Here is a 14627-nt window from a genome sequence, read left to right as displayed (position 1 = left end):
GTGAGCATTACGTCACTACGGTGAAGACGGTTTTTCGTCTCAGCCAATCAACGGACGCGCCTTGTGTTTAGAAGTCGCTACAGTGAATGCTAAGCTAAATCTACTGGAAAATAAGGTGTTTCTTCTGCACAAAACTGCTGTTTTGAAAATGCTGGTAAGCAGTTGTTCACTAGGATAAAAATATTTTGTCAGTTAGCCCGCCTAAAGGCAGCGGAGAGCAGAAATGGAGTGACCGTCTGCTCCTTGACAACCTGTTGAATACATGACATGAAGTCAAATCGTTTGAGTTTAAAGCAACAACAAATGTGCGTGCGCAGCGTTGTTTTCAGTTGAGTCCATTTAAACATGGATAATAACATTTATTTACAGTGTTCTTCATAACAATCACCAATGTTCAAAGACAACAGGGGGTTGGTAGAGGATGTTTTCTCCTTAAGGAATCAGCTGCGATTGACTGAGAAAAACCTACAGTCAGTGGGGGAACAGCTGAGGTGAGGCTTTTTTCTATTGAGAGTTGTTGTTGAAATGGATTGTGCGTTTTGCATGATGATAGATCTTTCAGATATGATTAAAAAGGCCTATATATGATTCTGAGATTCTCTTTGCCATGTTGCCTGTGTGTTTGTGTGAACAATTTCAATGTACAAACTCAAGTACTGAACAGTAACTTGCATATGAATACATAAATGATATACATATATAACGTTACATGCATACAATTAAATCTCCAGTAATATATCTTTTATTTGTGTGCTTTACTCAGACTCATATGCTCCAAGTAGTAAGAATTATTAAGAGTATTAAAGAAATAATAGCATAATCATCAAACATTTTTGTATTGTAATACAAAACAAGCTTTTTTTTGTTTTTAAAGAGAAATAATAGCATGTAATGTTTCTTAAAAGGATAAATCATAATCAGTCTCTTAACAAATTGTTTAAAGTTCATTATATAATTTGTTAAGAGATTGATTATAAATTATCCATAGATAAAAAAATGTATGGGTGATAAATAATTTGTACATTTATTTTAATTTGCTATGTTGCCTTGGCCCATGTAATTTAAAATGTTTGTTTTGATACTTTTTTGTAAATATTTACATATTCTAATATTAATAATGTTTTTGTTACAGCACTACTGCTAAGTATTATTGCACTTGTCGTTGTATTGTTAGCATTTCACTCATTTCAGTCGATCAGGAAATGACATCGTTGGTGAGGATAATAACAGGAGTTTCGTGGATGGATTCCCAGGTCGTCTTACATTAGAAGACCTTCAGAAGCCTGATCCAGTATATTTACAGCCAGAGCAGAGGGCATGTGCACGTATATCTACCTGTGACTGCAGGGTAAGATAAATGAAGTATTGTCACCTTTTATATGCTTGTTCTTAAAATAGACCCGGAAACCTACAGATTTCAAAGGTTTTTGTCTTATTTGACATGTGTTTTTGTGTTTATCTGTAGTCAGACAGAGAAATAGAGATGGAGACGTCTGTTCTCAGGAGGAAGCTCAACACCATCAGGCAGGAGAACACTTCTCTGGTCATGGAGAACAGGCAGCTCATCGGTGACATTGAAGCTGCTCAGCTTGAGTTAGCCAGCTCAAGGTCCAAGGTAATGCTCTTCACATAGCGACTGGTTATTATAGTGTTTGTGGTACTGTGTTGAGTTTAAGTGGAGCTGTATAAGAGGTACACTACGGTTCAACAGTTTGTGGTCGGTAAGATTTTTTTGAAAAGTCTCTTTTGCTCACCAAGGCTGCATTTATTGGATTAAAAATACTGTAAAAACAGTAATATTGTGAAATATTATTGCAATTTCAAAAAACTGTTTTCTATTTTAATATATTGTAAAATGTAATTTATTGCTGTTATGGCAGAGCTGAATTTTCAGTATCATTCATTACTCAAGTCTTGTAAGTAATTGATTCTTCCGAAATCATTCTAATATGCTGATTTTGTGCTCAAGAAAATACTATGTTTGGAAAATAAATTCTACGGAGCTCCTAAAGAGACATAAAGAAAAAATATGAGATGGGAGGAAAACATTTTGTTCAATGCTTTTGTGTTCTCCTGCAATTATATAGTTGGGTAATTACATTGTAGATCATTTGCAGGCATCTGGGAGTATTGAAATCGCTTTTGAATGCACGATCATGCGTACTCTGTGTATAGGGAGCAGTGACCACACATTTTACAAGATAAGATATTTGTCAATGTTCGGATCTGTTGCACACCAAATCTTCCGACATCGTCCTGTCAGTCATCTCTTCTTACTCTCTTCACATGATAAATGAAATCCGATTTGCTGTAATGTAACCGACTATCGCAGCGAGCCTAACCATGTTCATTTAGGGGCTCCGTAGAATGTGTTATTCATTTTTCAGTGCTTTTCCGAATTCAGATTTAGGCTTCGGGCACATCACTAATTAAAAATCTTCAGGATTCTTTGATGAATAGAAAGTTAAAAAGAACAGGATTTCTAATTTAAATCTTTTGTGTCCTTGCTGAATAAAAGTATTAATTTCTTACTGATCCCAATTTTTTTACAGTTGACATAATTTATTTACAGTAAATTATAGGTGTTTACTAAATCAAGCATCACTATTACTATTGCTCATACTTGGGTTAAGAGATTTGAACAAACTTTAAGTACAAATGATGTAGTAATCCATACAATTTGTGGACTATATTACAAAAGTCTTCTGAAGCCATTTGATAATTTTTTTTGTTGAAAACTGATCGACACTTGAAAATCTAGAGCAGGGGTGTCCAAACTCGGTCCTGGAGGGCCACTGTCCTGCTGAGTTTACTTTCCTCAACACACCTTCCTGGGCTGTGTTTCCCAGAAGCATTGTGAGCTAAGTTTATCGTAGAGAACATTGGTGCCAATGGTTCTACGATCTACTTAGGCTTACAATGCTTTTGGTTTCTAGTATGCCCAGTAAGATCTTGATTAGCTGGTTCAGGTATGTTAAATTGGGGTTGGGGCTAAAATCTGCAGGACATTGGCCCTCCAGGAGCAGGATTGGAGACCCCTGATCTAGACATCCAGTCATCCACCTAAGCCAGGGCTGGGTAATTTGTCCCTTGAGATCCACTTTCCTTTAGAGCTTAGATCCAACATTGATCAAACTCACCTTCCTGTAGCTTTCTAGTAATCTTGAAGATAATAGGCATGTTCGACTTGACGCAGTGCTGCGCAGAGCGATCGGTTTATGACATAAAAGAACCTTGAGAGCGATTAGAGAGCAGATGGCTCTGTCTGCTTTCCAATCACTCTCAACTTACTTTGATGTCATACATTGATCAGTCTGTGCTGCACCACTTCAAGTTGTGGTGTGTTTGATTAGGTTTGGAGCCAAACTTTGCAGGAAAGTGGACCTCGGGGTCAGGGTCAGAGTTGTCCAGCATGACCTAAGCAGTCCTTGGCATGTGCTTATGAGAAGTAGTGATGTCTTATTCATTAAAGACATTTTTTTGGATTTCACAAAATGGGTCTGAATGGTTTGTTAATGATTCACTGATTCAGTCACAGTGGTTAACCTTAAAGGGTTAGTTCACCCAAAAATGAAAATTCTTTCATTAATTACTCACTCTCATGTCATTCCAAACCCGTAAGACTTTCATTCATCTTCGGAACACAAATGAAGATATTTTTTATAAAATCTGAGAGTTTTCTGTCCCTCCATTGACAGTTACGCAACCACCACTACCACTACACAACTGGTTCCAATGAGAACCAATCAACAAATCTTCTGCAAGAACCAATGAGGTTCATTCTCGTGTTGCGCATCATGTTTGAGCTTCAGCAAGAACCAATGAGGTTCATTCTTGTGGTATGCAGCACGTTTGAGCTTCCTCAAGAACCAATGAGGTTCATTCTCGTGTTGCGCATCATGTTTGTTTGAGCTTCAGCAAGAACCAATGAGGTTCATTCTTGTGGTATGCAGCACGTTTGAGCTTCCTCAAGAACCAATGAGGTTCATTCTCGTGTTACGCATCATGTTTGAACTTCAGCAAGAACCAATAGCTTGTTTGCATATGACGTCACGTCACTGCGTTGCCATGGTGCGAAATGCAGATGGAGGGCAGGAAGTGGTGTGCTACATTTAGGAAGCACTATAACAAACTCAAAATGCCTATGTTTTGCGTCGTTTATGGTTGCTCAAATCGATCAAACCGAGAAACCACGAGGAGTTTTAATCGTGTACCAAAAGTTGTTGTTCATAAGGGGGAAAAATGCAAGAAATTGACAGAAAAACGGCGGAAAAAATGGCTTGTAAACCTACGTCTGCGGTCGGGAGAAGCCGAATCGGAAAATTCCCGTGTGTGCAGTGATCACTTCGTCAAAGGTGAGTTAATACAACTTATGTGGCTATGTTTGTGTAACGTACCAGTTTCCGAACTTTGTAAAGTCAAAGTAATTGTTTCTTCTTTTCTTTGAGTTTGTAAGTTGTAACCCCTGTAACTGAAGACAAATGTAACGTTACAGGCAAATCTTTCAATTCAGTTGAAAAATCGCTCCTCTTCATAACGTAAGGATCACGTCCAACATATGTTTAGATTTTTTTTGTTAAATCTTTCTCTTGTAATAGCGTCTAAAGTAGTACAGTACGGACTTTTCTCCATCTCGTCCATTCCGCTCTTCACTTCCTGCCCTCCATCTGAATTTCGCGCGTCATCACAATCACGTGACTGCAAACCACCTATAAGGTTTGTTCTCGTGCGTCAAGCAGGTTCGGTTGAGCTTCTGTTTATGTTCACTGATTAATGTTTATATTATTTAGAATTTTTTTTACTAAACTGCTCAATTCTATGGATTAGTTTTACGATCTCTTTATGAAGTTTTTGAAGCGCCAAAGTGTCAGTATCGTCGCCTTCAATAGGGGGACAGAAAACTCAGATTTCATCAAAAAGATCATTTGTGTTCTGAGGATGAACGAAAGTCTTAAGGGTTTGGAACTACATGAGGGTGAGTAAATGATGAAAGAATCTTCATTTTTGGGTGGACCCTTTAAACTGAACTCCCTAGCAACATGTTTAGTAACAAGCTTTAAACACATTAATGTCAGCATGAAATGAAAATTGAAAATTTGTATCCACTGGTGTCATAACTCGATCTTCCGGTGAAACAACTGATCTCTCTCTGGTGTCTCTGGTTTCTCTCTGGTCTCTTCAAGTATTGTTCGCAGCCGATGTTTATTTTATTAACTGACGTTTGTTGTATAGATCCGTATGTTGGGATCCACTGTGGGAGCCAGGACCTCCAGTGTGTCTTTCATGAAGGAGCAGATTCTGGGTCTAGAAGCAGAACTGAACACCCAAACCAAAGCTTTAGAGTAGGTGCATCTGTTCTACCACTTACATCTTCTTAAAAAAATCAGATGCATTTTCTGTCAGATTTCTGGAGCAGCATATTCTTGTTTCTTCAGGGCTGCAGAGCAGAAATTGGAAGAAAGCGAACAGACAGTGATGAAGAGTAGCAGGCTGGCGGAGAAGCTCAGAGATGAGCTGAGAGTTGTTAAAGCCGAGTTAGCTGAAAGAACACGTCTGGGGAAACGGTATGAGATTAGTTATGCTAATGAAAACTTCACAGACTAATTCATCTTGGGAGCAGTAATCTCTTTAAGCTGGAATTACTTCACATGTACAAGAAGTCTTTTTGTGATTCTTGAAACACCGCAGCTTAAAATTCTCTGAAAATTCTCTTTCAAAGTGCGGAGCAGCAGAGAAACCAAGCGCTCCGAAATGCAGAGAAGCTCACGGTCACCTTCAAAGAATACAAAGATGATGTTTCTGAAAAACTCAGGACGGTAATCTGACTAAAACTGATTCATATAAATCATTCTGTGTTCAGAGATATCACTTCCTTTTCTGTTCCATGCATGTGACATGCATGTTCTGCATTGTTGAAGGTGTTGGAGAGTGAGGGCCAGCTGAAGGTCAGTCTGATGGAGTGTGACAGAGAGAGAGAGGAGCTGGAGAGGAAGTGTGCTGAGCTGGAGAGAGAGAAGGAGGGTCTACGTCACAACATCTGGTAAGAGAGGATTTCTTAAACTGATCTGTGTTGTTGTGGACTATGAAGATCATTCATATGATGGTTAATTTAATGCCAATATAATACACACTACAGTTGAAAAGTTTGAGATCGGTAAGATTTTTTTTAAGTGTTTTTGAAAGAAAATATTTAATACTGTGAGAACCATGATACATTTTTTGATGACATAAATTGGAAATCCTTTGTAACATTATAAATGTTTTTGCTGTTACTTTTGATCAATTTAATGAACCTTTGCGGAATAAAACTCTTTCAAATTTCTTTAAAAAAAAACTTACTGACCCCAGACTTACAAACAGTAGTGTATTCTGTTGAGGTAATTGACTACATGGACACAACTTTTTTTAGATCAATATTTTGTAAGTAAATCAATATTTAAGGTCAAAATGTATATAGATGTACATATATTATATTTTTGTCTTGTTTTCCAGTATAAATATCTTTTAATATAGATTTTTACAATTTACCTGTTAAAACAAAGAATATTAAGATTTCATTTTCCCAAAGAACATATGTTGAATGTTTTTGTACCCAATTGAATTTTTCCCACAATTTTGTTGCATTTATGATTAAAGGGATGGTTCGGAGTAAAATCAACCTAGGGTCCTTTGCACCTTTGACCTCGAGCATCCTTATGCATCGCTTTCTGCCAGGACCTTTACGGGCTTTTCCCAAATCACGGAAGTGACCTCGACGTCCGGGTTAGCGGTAGCATAAGCCATAAGACAAGTGTTATTGAAATAAACTCCTGATGTACTTACAAACTTTCCAATGCCTCGTTTTATGAGTACAGAACCTATTTGTACTACTGTATAAGTTTGGTACCATTCTGGGCATTATTAGTGGGGTAATTTACGTGATGCATCATAGGATCCATTAGCGCCTGCACTAAGCCATCCGGCTGATTTCTCTAAATAAGTTCTAACTTTAATAATGTTCAACCAAGGTAAAAAAGGCTTCTGGGGGGTGTTTGGCTCGAGGTCATGGTGCATTCCGAACCATCCCTTTAAACCAAATTCACAAAACAACTTTTTTTTCTATTAATGTGACAATCAGTAGATTTCGCAACGATACACATATCATCTAATATGTTCATCAGCCAAAAGAGCCGATTACTTGATGAGTTATCAGCTTTTAGCCTGATTGGAAAAGGTCAATTGTTCATGTTAGTTGTAACTGGTGTTTCTGTTCTCTGATCAGTGAGCTGAAGGAGGTTCACGGCCGCTCTGAGTCTCTCTCCGCTGAGCGTTTACAGCTGCAGTCTCAGGTTCAGCAGTTCTCAGACCAGCTGAAACAGCTGCAGAGGGAGCTGGCTGAGAAGGAGGTGCAGCTGCAGGAGGTGGCGGGGCTGAAGAGAGAGAACGAGGACCTGCGGCTCCTCACGGCCTGTCAGGAGCAGAGGGTGGCTCAGGCCCACAGAGAGAGAGAACAGGACAGAGCCGAGCTGGCCAGCCTAGAGAACATACTGGACTTATTACATTTGAGAGAGGTGCTGGAATGCACACACATACACACACACACACGTTGTGTTTTCATGTTTTATGGGGAATCCTTTGTGTTCAAAGGTTTTGACATTTTCTTAAAGAAAGTAAAATGGGAATTTATACATTCTAAAATTGGGGTTACAGTGAATATTTCTGGCTTTGTGAAGATGAAATTTACTCAGAAGACAAAGTAATAATAAAGTATTATAAAGATTAATAATTTAATCTTAGAATGATTAGAATGAGAATGAGAGCTTAGAATGAAAATCAGACACAAAAATATATAATTTGTGTCTTTATGAATGTGCGTTCGGCTCGAGTGCACTGTAGTAAAATAATGTTTATGTGCGCGGATGCGTAGTCTTTCTTTACAAAGTGACATTGCCAACTACTTGTCTGGCATGCATAATATAGCGTTATTAGTTGTTTTCCTGGATCCGTGTGAACTGGGATCGTTTTGATAACGTTGTCATCTGTACAAAGAAAAAACGTTTCCATGAGTAGGGTTTACCAGGCCACACACACAACCACAAAGACCTTCTAAATAAAATGAATTACCTTTACAATTTAATGTCATTGTGCACATTTAAAGGGATAGCTCCCCTAAAAATGTAAATCTTGTCATTTACTCACTCTTATAATGTTGTTCCAAACCTCTATGACTTTCTGTCTTATGTTGTACACAAAAGAAGATAATGAACAAAAAAAAGTTCATGCATTGAAAGTCATTAGGGTCTAAAACATCATTGGACCCCACTGACTTTAATTTTATGGACAGAAACAGTTAAAACAACTCTTCAATATATCTTCTTGGCTGTGGAATGACTTGTGTTTCAGAATCGGGAAGGTGCACTGTGTGTGAACCCTTGTTTGCTGTCTGCACTGTCTTACACAAGCACCACTGAATCTCTCAAACACAAACCTGGTGAGTATCTAACTCAGAACAGGATACTGCTGCCTTCCTGAGACTTATCCTTCACTTATCCAAGCTTCTTTTGTATTTTGTAGTATTTTCCTGGACAAACTGTTGCTTTAACCTGTCCCCTGTTCATGTAGATGAGGGCTATCAGAAGCTGTTGGCGGTGCTTCAGACGGTTGAGAGGGAAAAGACCCGGCAGGCCAGTGCTGCTCAGGGGCTACAAGAGAGACTGACTAGAGCCCAGGAGGAGATCTCCTCCCTCCAGACCTCTATCACAGAGAGATCCTCTCACTACCAGCAGCTCCACAATCAGCTCCTGGACAAGGCTACTCAGGCCACCTCCTTAGAGAAAGAGGTAAGCATCACATCAACTGAATTCTGCCGGGTACCCTGAAAAACATAATTTTACTGCATTGTCTTTGCTGGCTGCACACATAAAAAAAGTAAACTTTTAATAAATCACTGAAAAGAGTATCATAAACTCCTGAGTTTGGATGATTTTAATGAGTCATTCGGTCATTCAAAATGCAACTTTTAATGACTTCTGCAGTCTCAAATTTATTCAATCCCTTCATTGCAAGCATCTTTAGTACTTAATAGAACACTCTTTTGTTGTTATGACCTGCTGCAAATGAGATGTATGACCAGACACCAGCTTCTGGCAGCGTTTCTGAGGAATCTTAGCCCATTCCTCATGAGCAATATCCTCCAGTTCAGTAATATTCTTGGGTTTGTGTGCTGCAACCGCCTTCTTCAAATCCCACCAGAGATTTTCTATGGGGTACAAGCCAGGTGACTGTGATGCCACCGTAGAATCTTCCAGGACTTCTTCTGAAACCAAGCCTTGGTGGAATTTGAGGTATGCTTGGGATCATTGTCCTGGTTGAAGGTCCAAGCTTCAGCTTCCTCACTGATGGCATGAGGTTTTCTCCTAGGATTTCCTGATACTTCAATAAATCCATCATGCCTTCCACACACTGCAGGTTTCCAGTGCTAGATTCAAAACAGCAGCAAAGCATCACCAAGCACCACCATGCTTAACCGTAGACAGACCAACCTTCCTCCTCCTATTTTCCTGGCGGTGCGGCTAATTTAGTTTGATATGTGGTCCGATTGACCTGAGAAACATTTTACGTGCGAATATTTCAGCAGTTATAATGTGTGTACCGTATTTCTGTCGACTGAACGCGCGATACCAATCATTCGTGAATTAATCATTCTTTTGGTTCGATAATTCTTTCTAAACGCGCTTGCATGACGGTCTGAAACTATTAGTTCGGATAGCTCTGTCACTGAATCATCTGAAGCGTTTTTTCGGTCAGTACTATAACAACAATTAGCGCTGTTTTCAGTTGTTTCACTAGTTGTTTCAGCACGGCCCAGCACAGAGTTGCGTTTACTCCCGGTCCCGGACACTATTATTAAATAGCGTTGCAGCAACCAGTGCGAAGCGTTTCAATTCGACAGACACCTCTCTTTTACAAACAACAAATCACTTGATGATTTGACTTGTATTAAATCGGATGAAACAGCCTCAACATTCCCAACAAGACTGATGAGGTAAACAGCAGAGAGTGAGTAGCCTGTGGTTATCAAGTCTCACTGTCACAATATTTTCATATAAGCATGTTACGTCCCCTGAAGTTATTAAGGGGTATAGGGAATAACATTAACTGTCGGAGTTTGACTTCGGACCGATGTCAATGCATTCTAACTTGCAGTCAAACATGACACTCAACAAACCTAGCCAGTTCTGATATTTAATGTGTTCTAGCTCAAGCATACCTGATGCAACTAATGAAGCTCTTGATTAGTTGCATCAGGTGTGCTTGACAACACCTTTTTTTGCAGATTTGTGCTGATGTGAGGGATTCTGTTCAGGGGGCTGAATAATTTTTAAACTGCAGAAGTCATTAAAAGTTGCATTTTCAGTTAAATTTAGGGAAACCACTTGAAACATTTGTTGTGTTGAGCTATTTGAATTACTTTTGTTTGATTTGTTCATTGCAAACAGCTGAAAGTCTGTAAATTTTGCAATGGGGGTTGAATAATTTCGATTGCAACTATATATAAATAAAATATAAATAATAGTAAAGTATAAAACAGTTTTAAATACAATATTACTGTATTTTCGATCAAATAAATGCAGCCTTGGTGAGCATAACAAACTTCTTTCAGAAAGGTTGCAGATTGTTTTAAATATGCTAGAAGTATGGTAACTTATTCTAAGTGACTGACCAAAAGTTGTGCTTATTAGCTAAAAAAGAAGAGTTCGCGTATAACTGTCCTGGAGAAACAGCTGCAGGAGAAGAGTGCTGCTTATTCACAGACTGTAATGAAGACCGGCCAGCTTGAACAAGACCTTATGGTAACATATACACACATGCAATATCACACATAAAACAAATGATTTTTTTTAAGATATAATCTATCCTGTTCTCTGTACCTGTGTTAAATTAGGAAAAGGCCAGCAGTATTCAGCACTACCAGTCAGTCTTGAACAAGAAACAGAGGGAATATCAGCAGACTATAGAGAAAATCAAGAATGCACATTCACACAAATGCAGAGATCTGGAGGATAGAATAGAGGTGGTACGTGTGCAATTCTTGCGTTTATTAATTATATTGCACTTCTGCGTGTGTAAATCCTGTGATTGTAATAAGATGTGTGTTTTTCAGCTGCAGTTGTCTCTGGCTCAGAAACAGACTGAACTTGAGGAGCTGGAACAAAATTTTCACTCAGAGAAACAGGAGTCACAGCAGAGAGCCAGTCTTCTTCAGACCATTATAGATCAGCTCACTGAGGTCAGAACTCACCCTTTCAAGATTTATTTATTTTCATTTACATGTATTATTTATTTATTTATTTTTAAACAATTTTTACTATTTCTTGGTAATTAATCAGTCATTTTGTGATATTGATCATGTGACTGTTTGTATAGAAAGTCAGATGTTTTTGCTTCCAGTGTAGCACAATACGTTCTTTGGCTCATTCTCAGATCATGCTGGATAACATGATCATCAGGTTTTACACGTCACATTAATTTGTAATGAAGAAATATATATATTAAAGAGGCCATATGATTCTTTTAAATGATTTTCTTTTCCTTTAATGTATCTGTTTGTGCATGTATGCAGTCTACAAAGTTACAAAGCTCATTGTCTCCCACAAATGGAGAACACTGATCCAGACCCGCGCCTCGATCAAACGCCAGATATCACTTCCACAAACGTCTACGTCACAGTATTAAGTATTAGCATAATGCCAATCAAAGAAAGAAGTGATGGTTCAGTGAATTATAGCGTTGTTGTGATTATGGTAAGGGGCGTTTCATTTCTGACACATGCTTGAGGTGTTTAGCCAATCACAACGCACTAGGTCATCTGGCCAATCAGAGCACTCTGGGCTTTTCGGAAGGAGGGGCTTTGTAGAAACCGCAACTCAATAAGAGCATTTCAGACAGACTGGAAATAGAGGTGCTGCAATAATGAACAGTATCCGAAATATAATGTTTTTTTTGTTTTTTTTTTACATTAACTTATGTTAACCAATTCTACTAGACCCAATAGATAAAATAATGACCTTTTCAAATAGCATCATGTTATATACTATGATTCATATGGCCTTTTTAAATGTAAAAGAGACAAAATATAAGCAATTTTCTTTTCCTCAGACTTTTGGACACATCTGAATCACTTTATCAATCATGCGAGTTTGTGTAAATCTCTTACTGAGTATCTTTCTGTTCCCTGGACAGGATTTTGAAGCAAAATCTAAATGCAGTGAAGAGACACTCAGAAATGTCGAAGAGGAAGCTGCTGACTCTGCTTCAAAAGTGAGACTGACTAACTATTTTTGTGTTTTCTTGTCTGCTCAGCACTGTGATGAACAGAACAGGTCGTTTGTTGTTACATTGCTTTGTCTAAAGCAGGGGTTCTCAAAGTTTTAGACTCAAAGGCCCCCATTGTCCAGCATGATATTCAGAGATATTTCCTTTAGTATTTCTATTGTAATTATGACAAAGCTACTGTTTTCTAAATGTATTATTAACTAAAGTGTTGAAATATTACATTTATTTTATTTTATTTATATAATTAAATAATTTTAAGCCCTGTGGCTGCCTTGGATGTTGGTTGAGAACCACCGGTGTAAAGAAATTCATACACCACGATGACAAATTTCAGTAATACTTTACAATAAGGTTCCATTAGTTAACATTAGTTTACAACATTAGTTGACATTACAATGGAAAATACTTCTAAAGCATTTATTAACCTTAATTGATATTAATATCAACGTTTACTAATAATTAAAATAAAAAATTGGATCTGTTAATATTATTTAATGGACCTGAGTCAACAATTAAACTAACAATGAGCAGTAATATTTGTATTAACCAATGTTAAAACAGATTAACAAGATTGATAAATACTGTAACAAATGTATTGCTCATTGTTAGTTAATAACTAACTAATAGGACTTTATTATAATAATAATAATAATAATAATTCGTTACTTTTATATAGCGCTTTTCTGGGTACTCAAAGCGCTTTACATATAACGGGGAAATCTCCTCAACCACCACCAATGTGCAGCATCCACCTGGATGATGCGACGGCAGCCATAGTGTGCCAGAACGCCCACCACACACCAGCTTATTGGTGGAGAGGAGACAGAGTGATGAAGCCAATCAGTATATGGGGATGATTAGAAGGCCATGATGGACAGAGGCCAATGGGCAAATTTGGCCAGGATATGCTGGGGTTAAACCCCTACTCTTTCCTGGGATTTTTAATGACCACAGAGAGTCAGGACCTCGGTTTAACGTCTCATCCGAAGGACGGTGCTCTTTTGACAGTATAGTTTCCCCGTCACTAGACTGTGGCGTTAGGACCCACACAGACCACAGTTTGAGCGCCCCCTGCTGGCCTCACTAACACCTCTTCCAGCAGCAACCTGGTTTTCCCAGGAGGTCTCCCATCCAGGTACTAACTAGGGGGCCAATGTTTCGGAAAAAACTGAAGCTTCCCCGGGCGCCGCCATTGATTAGCAGACCCCCACCTGCTGTTAGCATTCCATTGACTCCCATTTATTTTGGCGTCACTTTGACAGCGAATAACTTTACATCTGAGGCGTTTAAAGACTCCATTTGTCCATTATTTATTTCTAAAGAAACACGAAAATGTATAAAAGGCTCCATTACCTTGTATCTTACATTATGGCCCCGTAGAAGCCGTTTTTGTAAAAATAGGCTAACGATTGCGTCATAACCACGCGACTCTCTGTCGCACAGTAGAGAAATTACCGTATGGACAGGAGGAGAAGCTCGCAGGCAATCGGGGGGACGTTGAGGCAAAATGACAAAATAATTAATCAGAATACTTAGCAAAACTAGCTCATGGACACCTCCTACTCACACTCTCCGTCTCTTCAAGTTTCGGAAGGGAATGATTCAGATTTCTCTTGGCACAGCTACTAGAAGACAGACGGGTTGCTCACGTCACATCTACGTCGTCAAGCTCAGTTTGAGTCTGCGCAGTACGCTCAGCCATCAGGAAGTGAGAGCTTCTAATTGACTTTACTTTTCCCCGTTGAATCCAATGGGGTCGCTGTGTCCATTTCTTTTACTGTCTATGGTACTAACCAGGCTCAACCCTGCTTAGCTTTAGTGGGCAGCCAGTCTTGGGCTACAGGGTGATATGGCTGCTGGCTATGACTTAATGACCTTATTGTAAAGTGTTACCCAAGTTTCTTGTGTGAAGTAATCATTCTGTCTTTCTGTCAGAAAAATGCTGCCTCTATGTGGCAGCCGACAAGTACATACTTAATGTTTAACATGCAGATGTTAAGGAGGATTTTATAGAACAAAAACTAATTAAAATGAGATTTGTTGCTTTATTGCGTCAGACTTGGTTAGGACACTGGTCATTTCTGTCTTGATCTTTCCAGGTGAGGAGCCTGCAGACAGAACTGTCCTCCTGTAAAGAGGTGCTGAGTCAGTACCTCCAGCAGATGGAGGAGGTGAAGAAACATCAGGAGAAACAGCTGGAGCTGAAGAACAGTGAGGTCAGTCCTTGGAGCTGGACACTTCCTCTTCCTGTCCTCCTGGGGATCCTTATTTTAATGACATTAAGTGACACTTGTTGGTTAATGTATGACTTA

The 14627-nt window shown here is 38.8% G+C and overlaps 1 protein-coding gene across 1 annotated transcript in view; it reads left to right on the top strand.

Moving 5' to 3' along the window:
• The first annotated feature begins 36 nt into the window (after positions 1 to 36).
• The window catches only part of ccdc18 (coiled-coil domain containing 18), a 36622-nt gene continuing 22031 nt past the window's right edge, over positions 37 to 14627 (top strand). The window contains exons 1-16 of the mRNA XM_084411238.1: positions 37 to 154; positions 370 to 491; positions 1192 to 1348; positions 1466 to 1615; positions 5233 to 5342; positions 5436 to 5564; positions 5720 to 5816; positions 5919 to 6040; positions 7262 to 7550; positions 8383 to 8470; positions 8602 to 8819; positions 10722 to 10832; positions 10925 to 11056; positions 11144 to 11269; positions 12223 to 12300; positions 14415 to 14531. Of these exons, the coding sequence (XP_084267364.1) occupies positions 391 to 491; positions 1192 to 1348; positions 1466 to 1615; positions 5233 to 5342; positions 5436 to 5564; positions 5720 to 5816; positions 5919 to 6040; positions 7262 to 7550; positions 8383 to 8470; positions 8602 to 8819; positions 10722 to 10832; positions 10925 to 11056; positions 11144 to 11269; positions 12223 to 12300; positions 14415 to 14531 (2025 nt within the window). The 5' untranslated portion in view covers positions 37 to 154; positions 370 to 390. The remainder of the gene's footprint in view (positions 155 to 369; positions 492 to 1191; positions 1349 to 1465; positions 1616 to 5232; positions 5343 to 5435; positions 5565 to 5719; positions 5817 to 5918; positions 6041 to 7261; positions 7551 to 8382; positions 8471 to 8601; positions 8820 to 10721; positions 10833 to 10924; positions 11057 to 11143; positions 11270 to 12222; positions 12301 to 14414; positions 14532 to 14627) is intronic.

This window comes from Rutilus rutilus, assembly GCF_951802725.1.
Source record: "Rutilus rutilus genome assembly, chromosome: 6".
Classification (NCBI taxonomy): domain Eukaryota; kingdom Metazoa; phylum Chordata; class Actinopteri; order Cypriniformes; family Leuciscidae; genus Rutilus; species Rutilus rutilus.
Note: the sequence above shows the minus strand (reverse complement) of the source record. Positions and strands in the feature narration are given on the sequence as shown.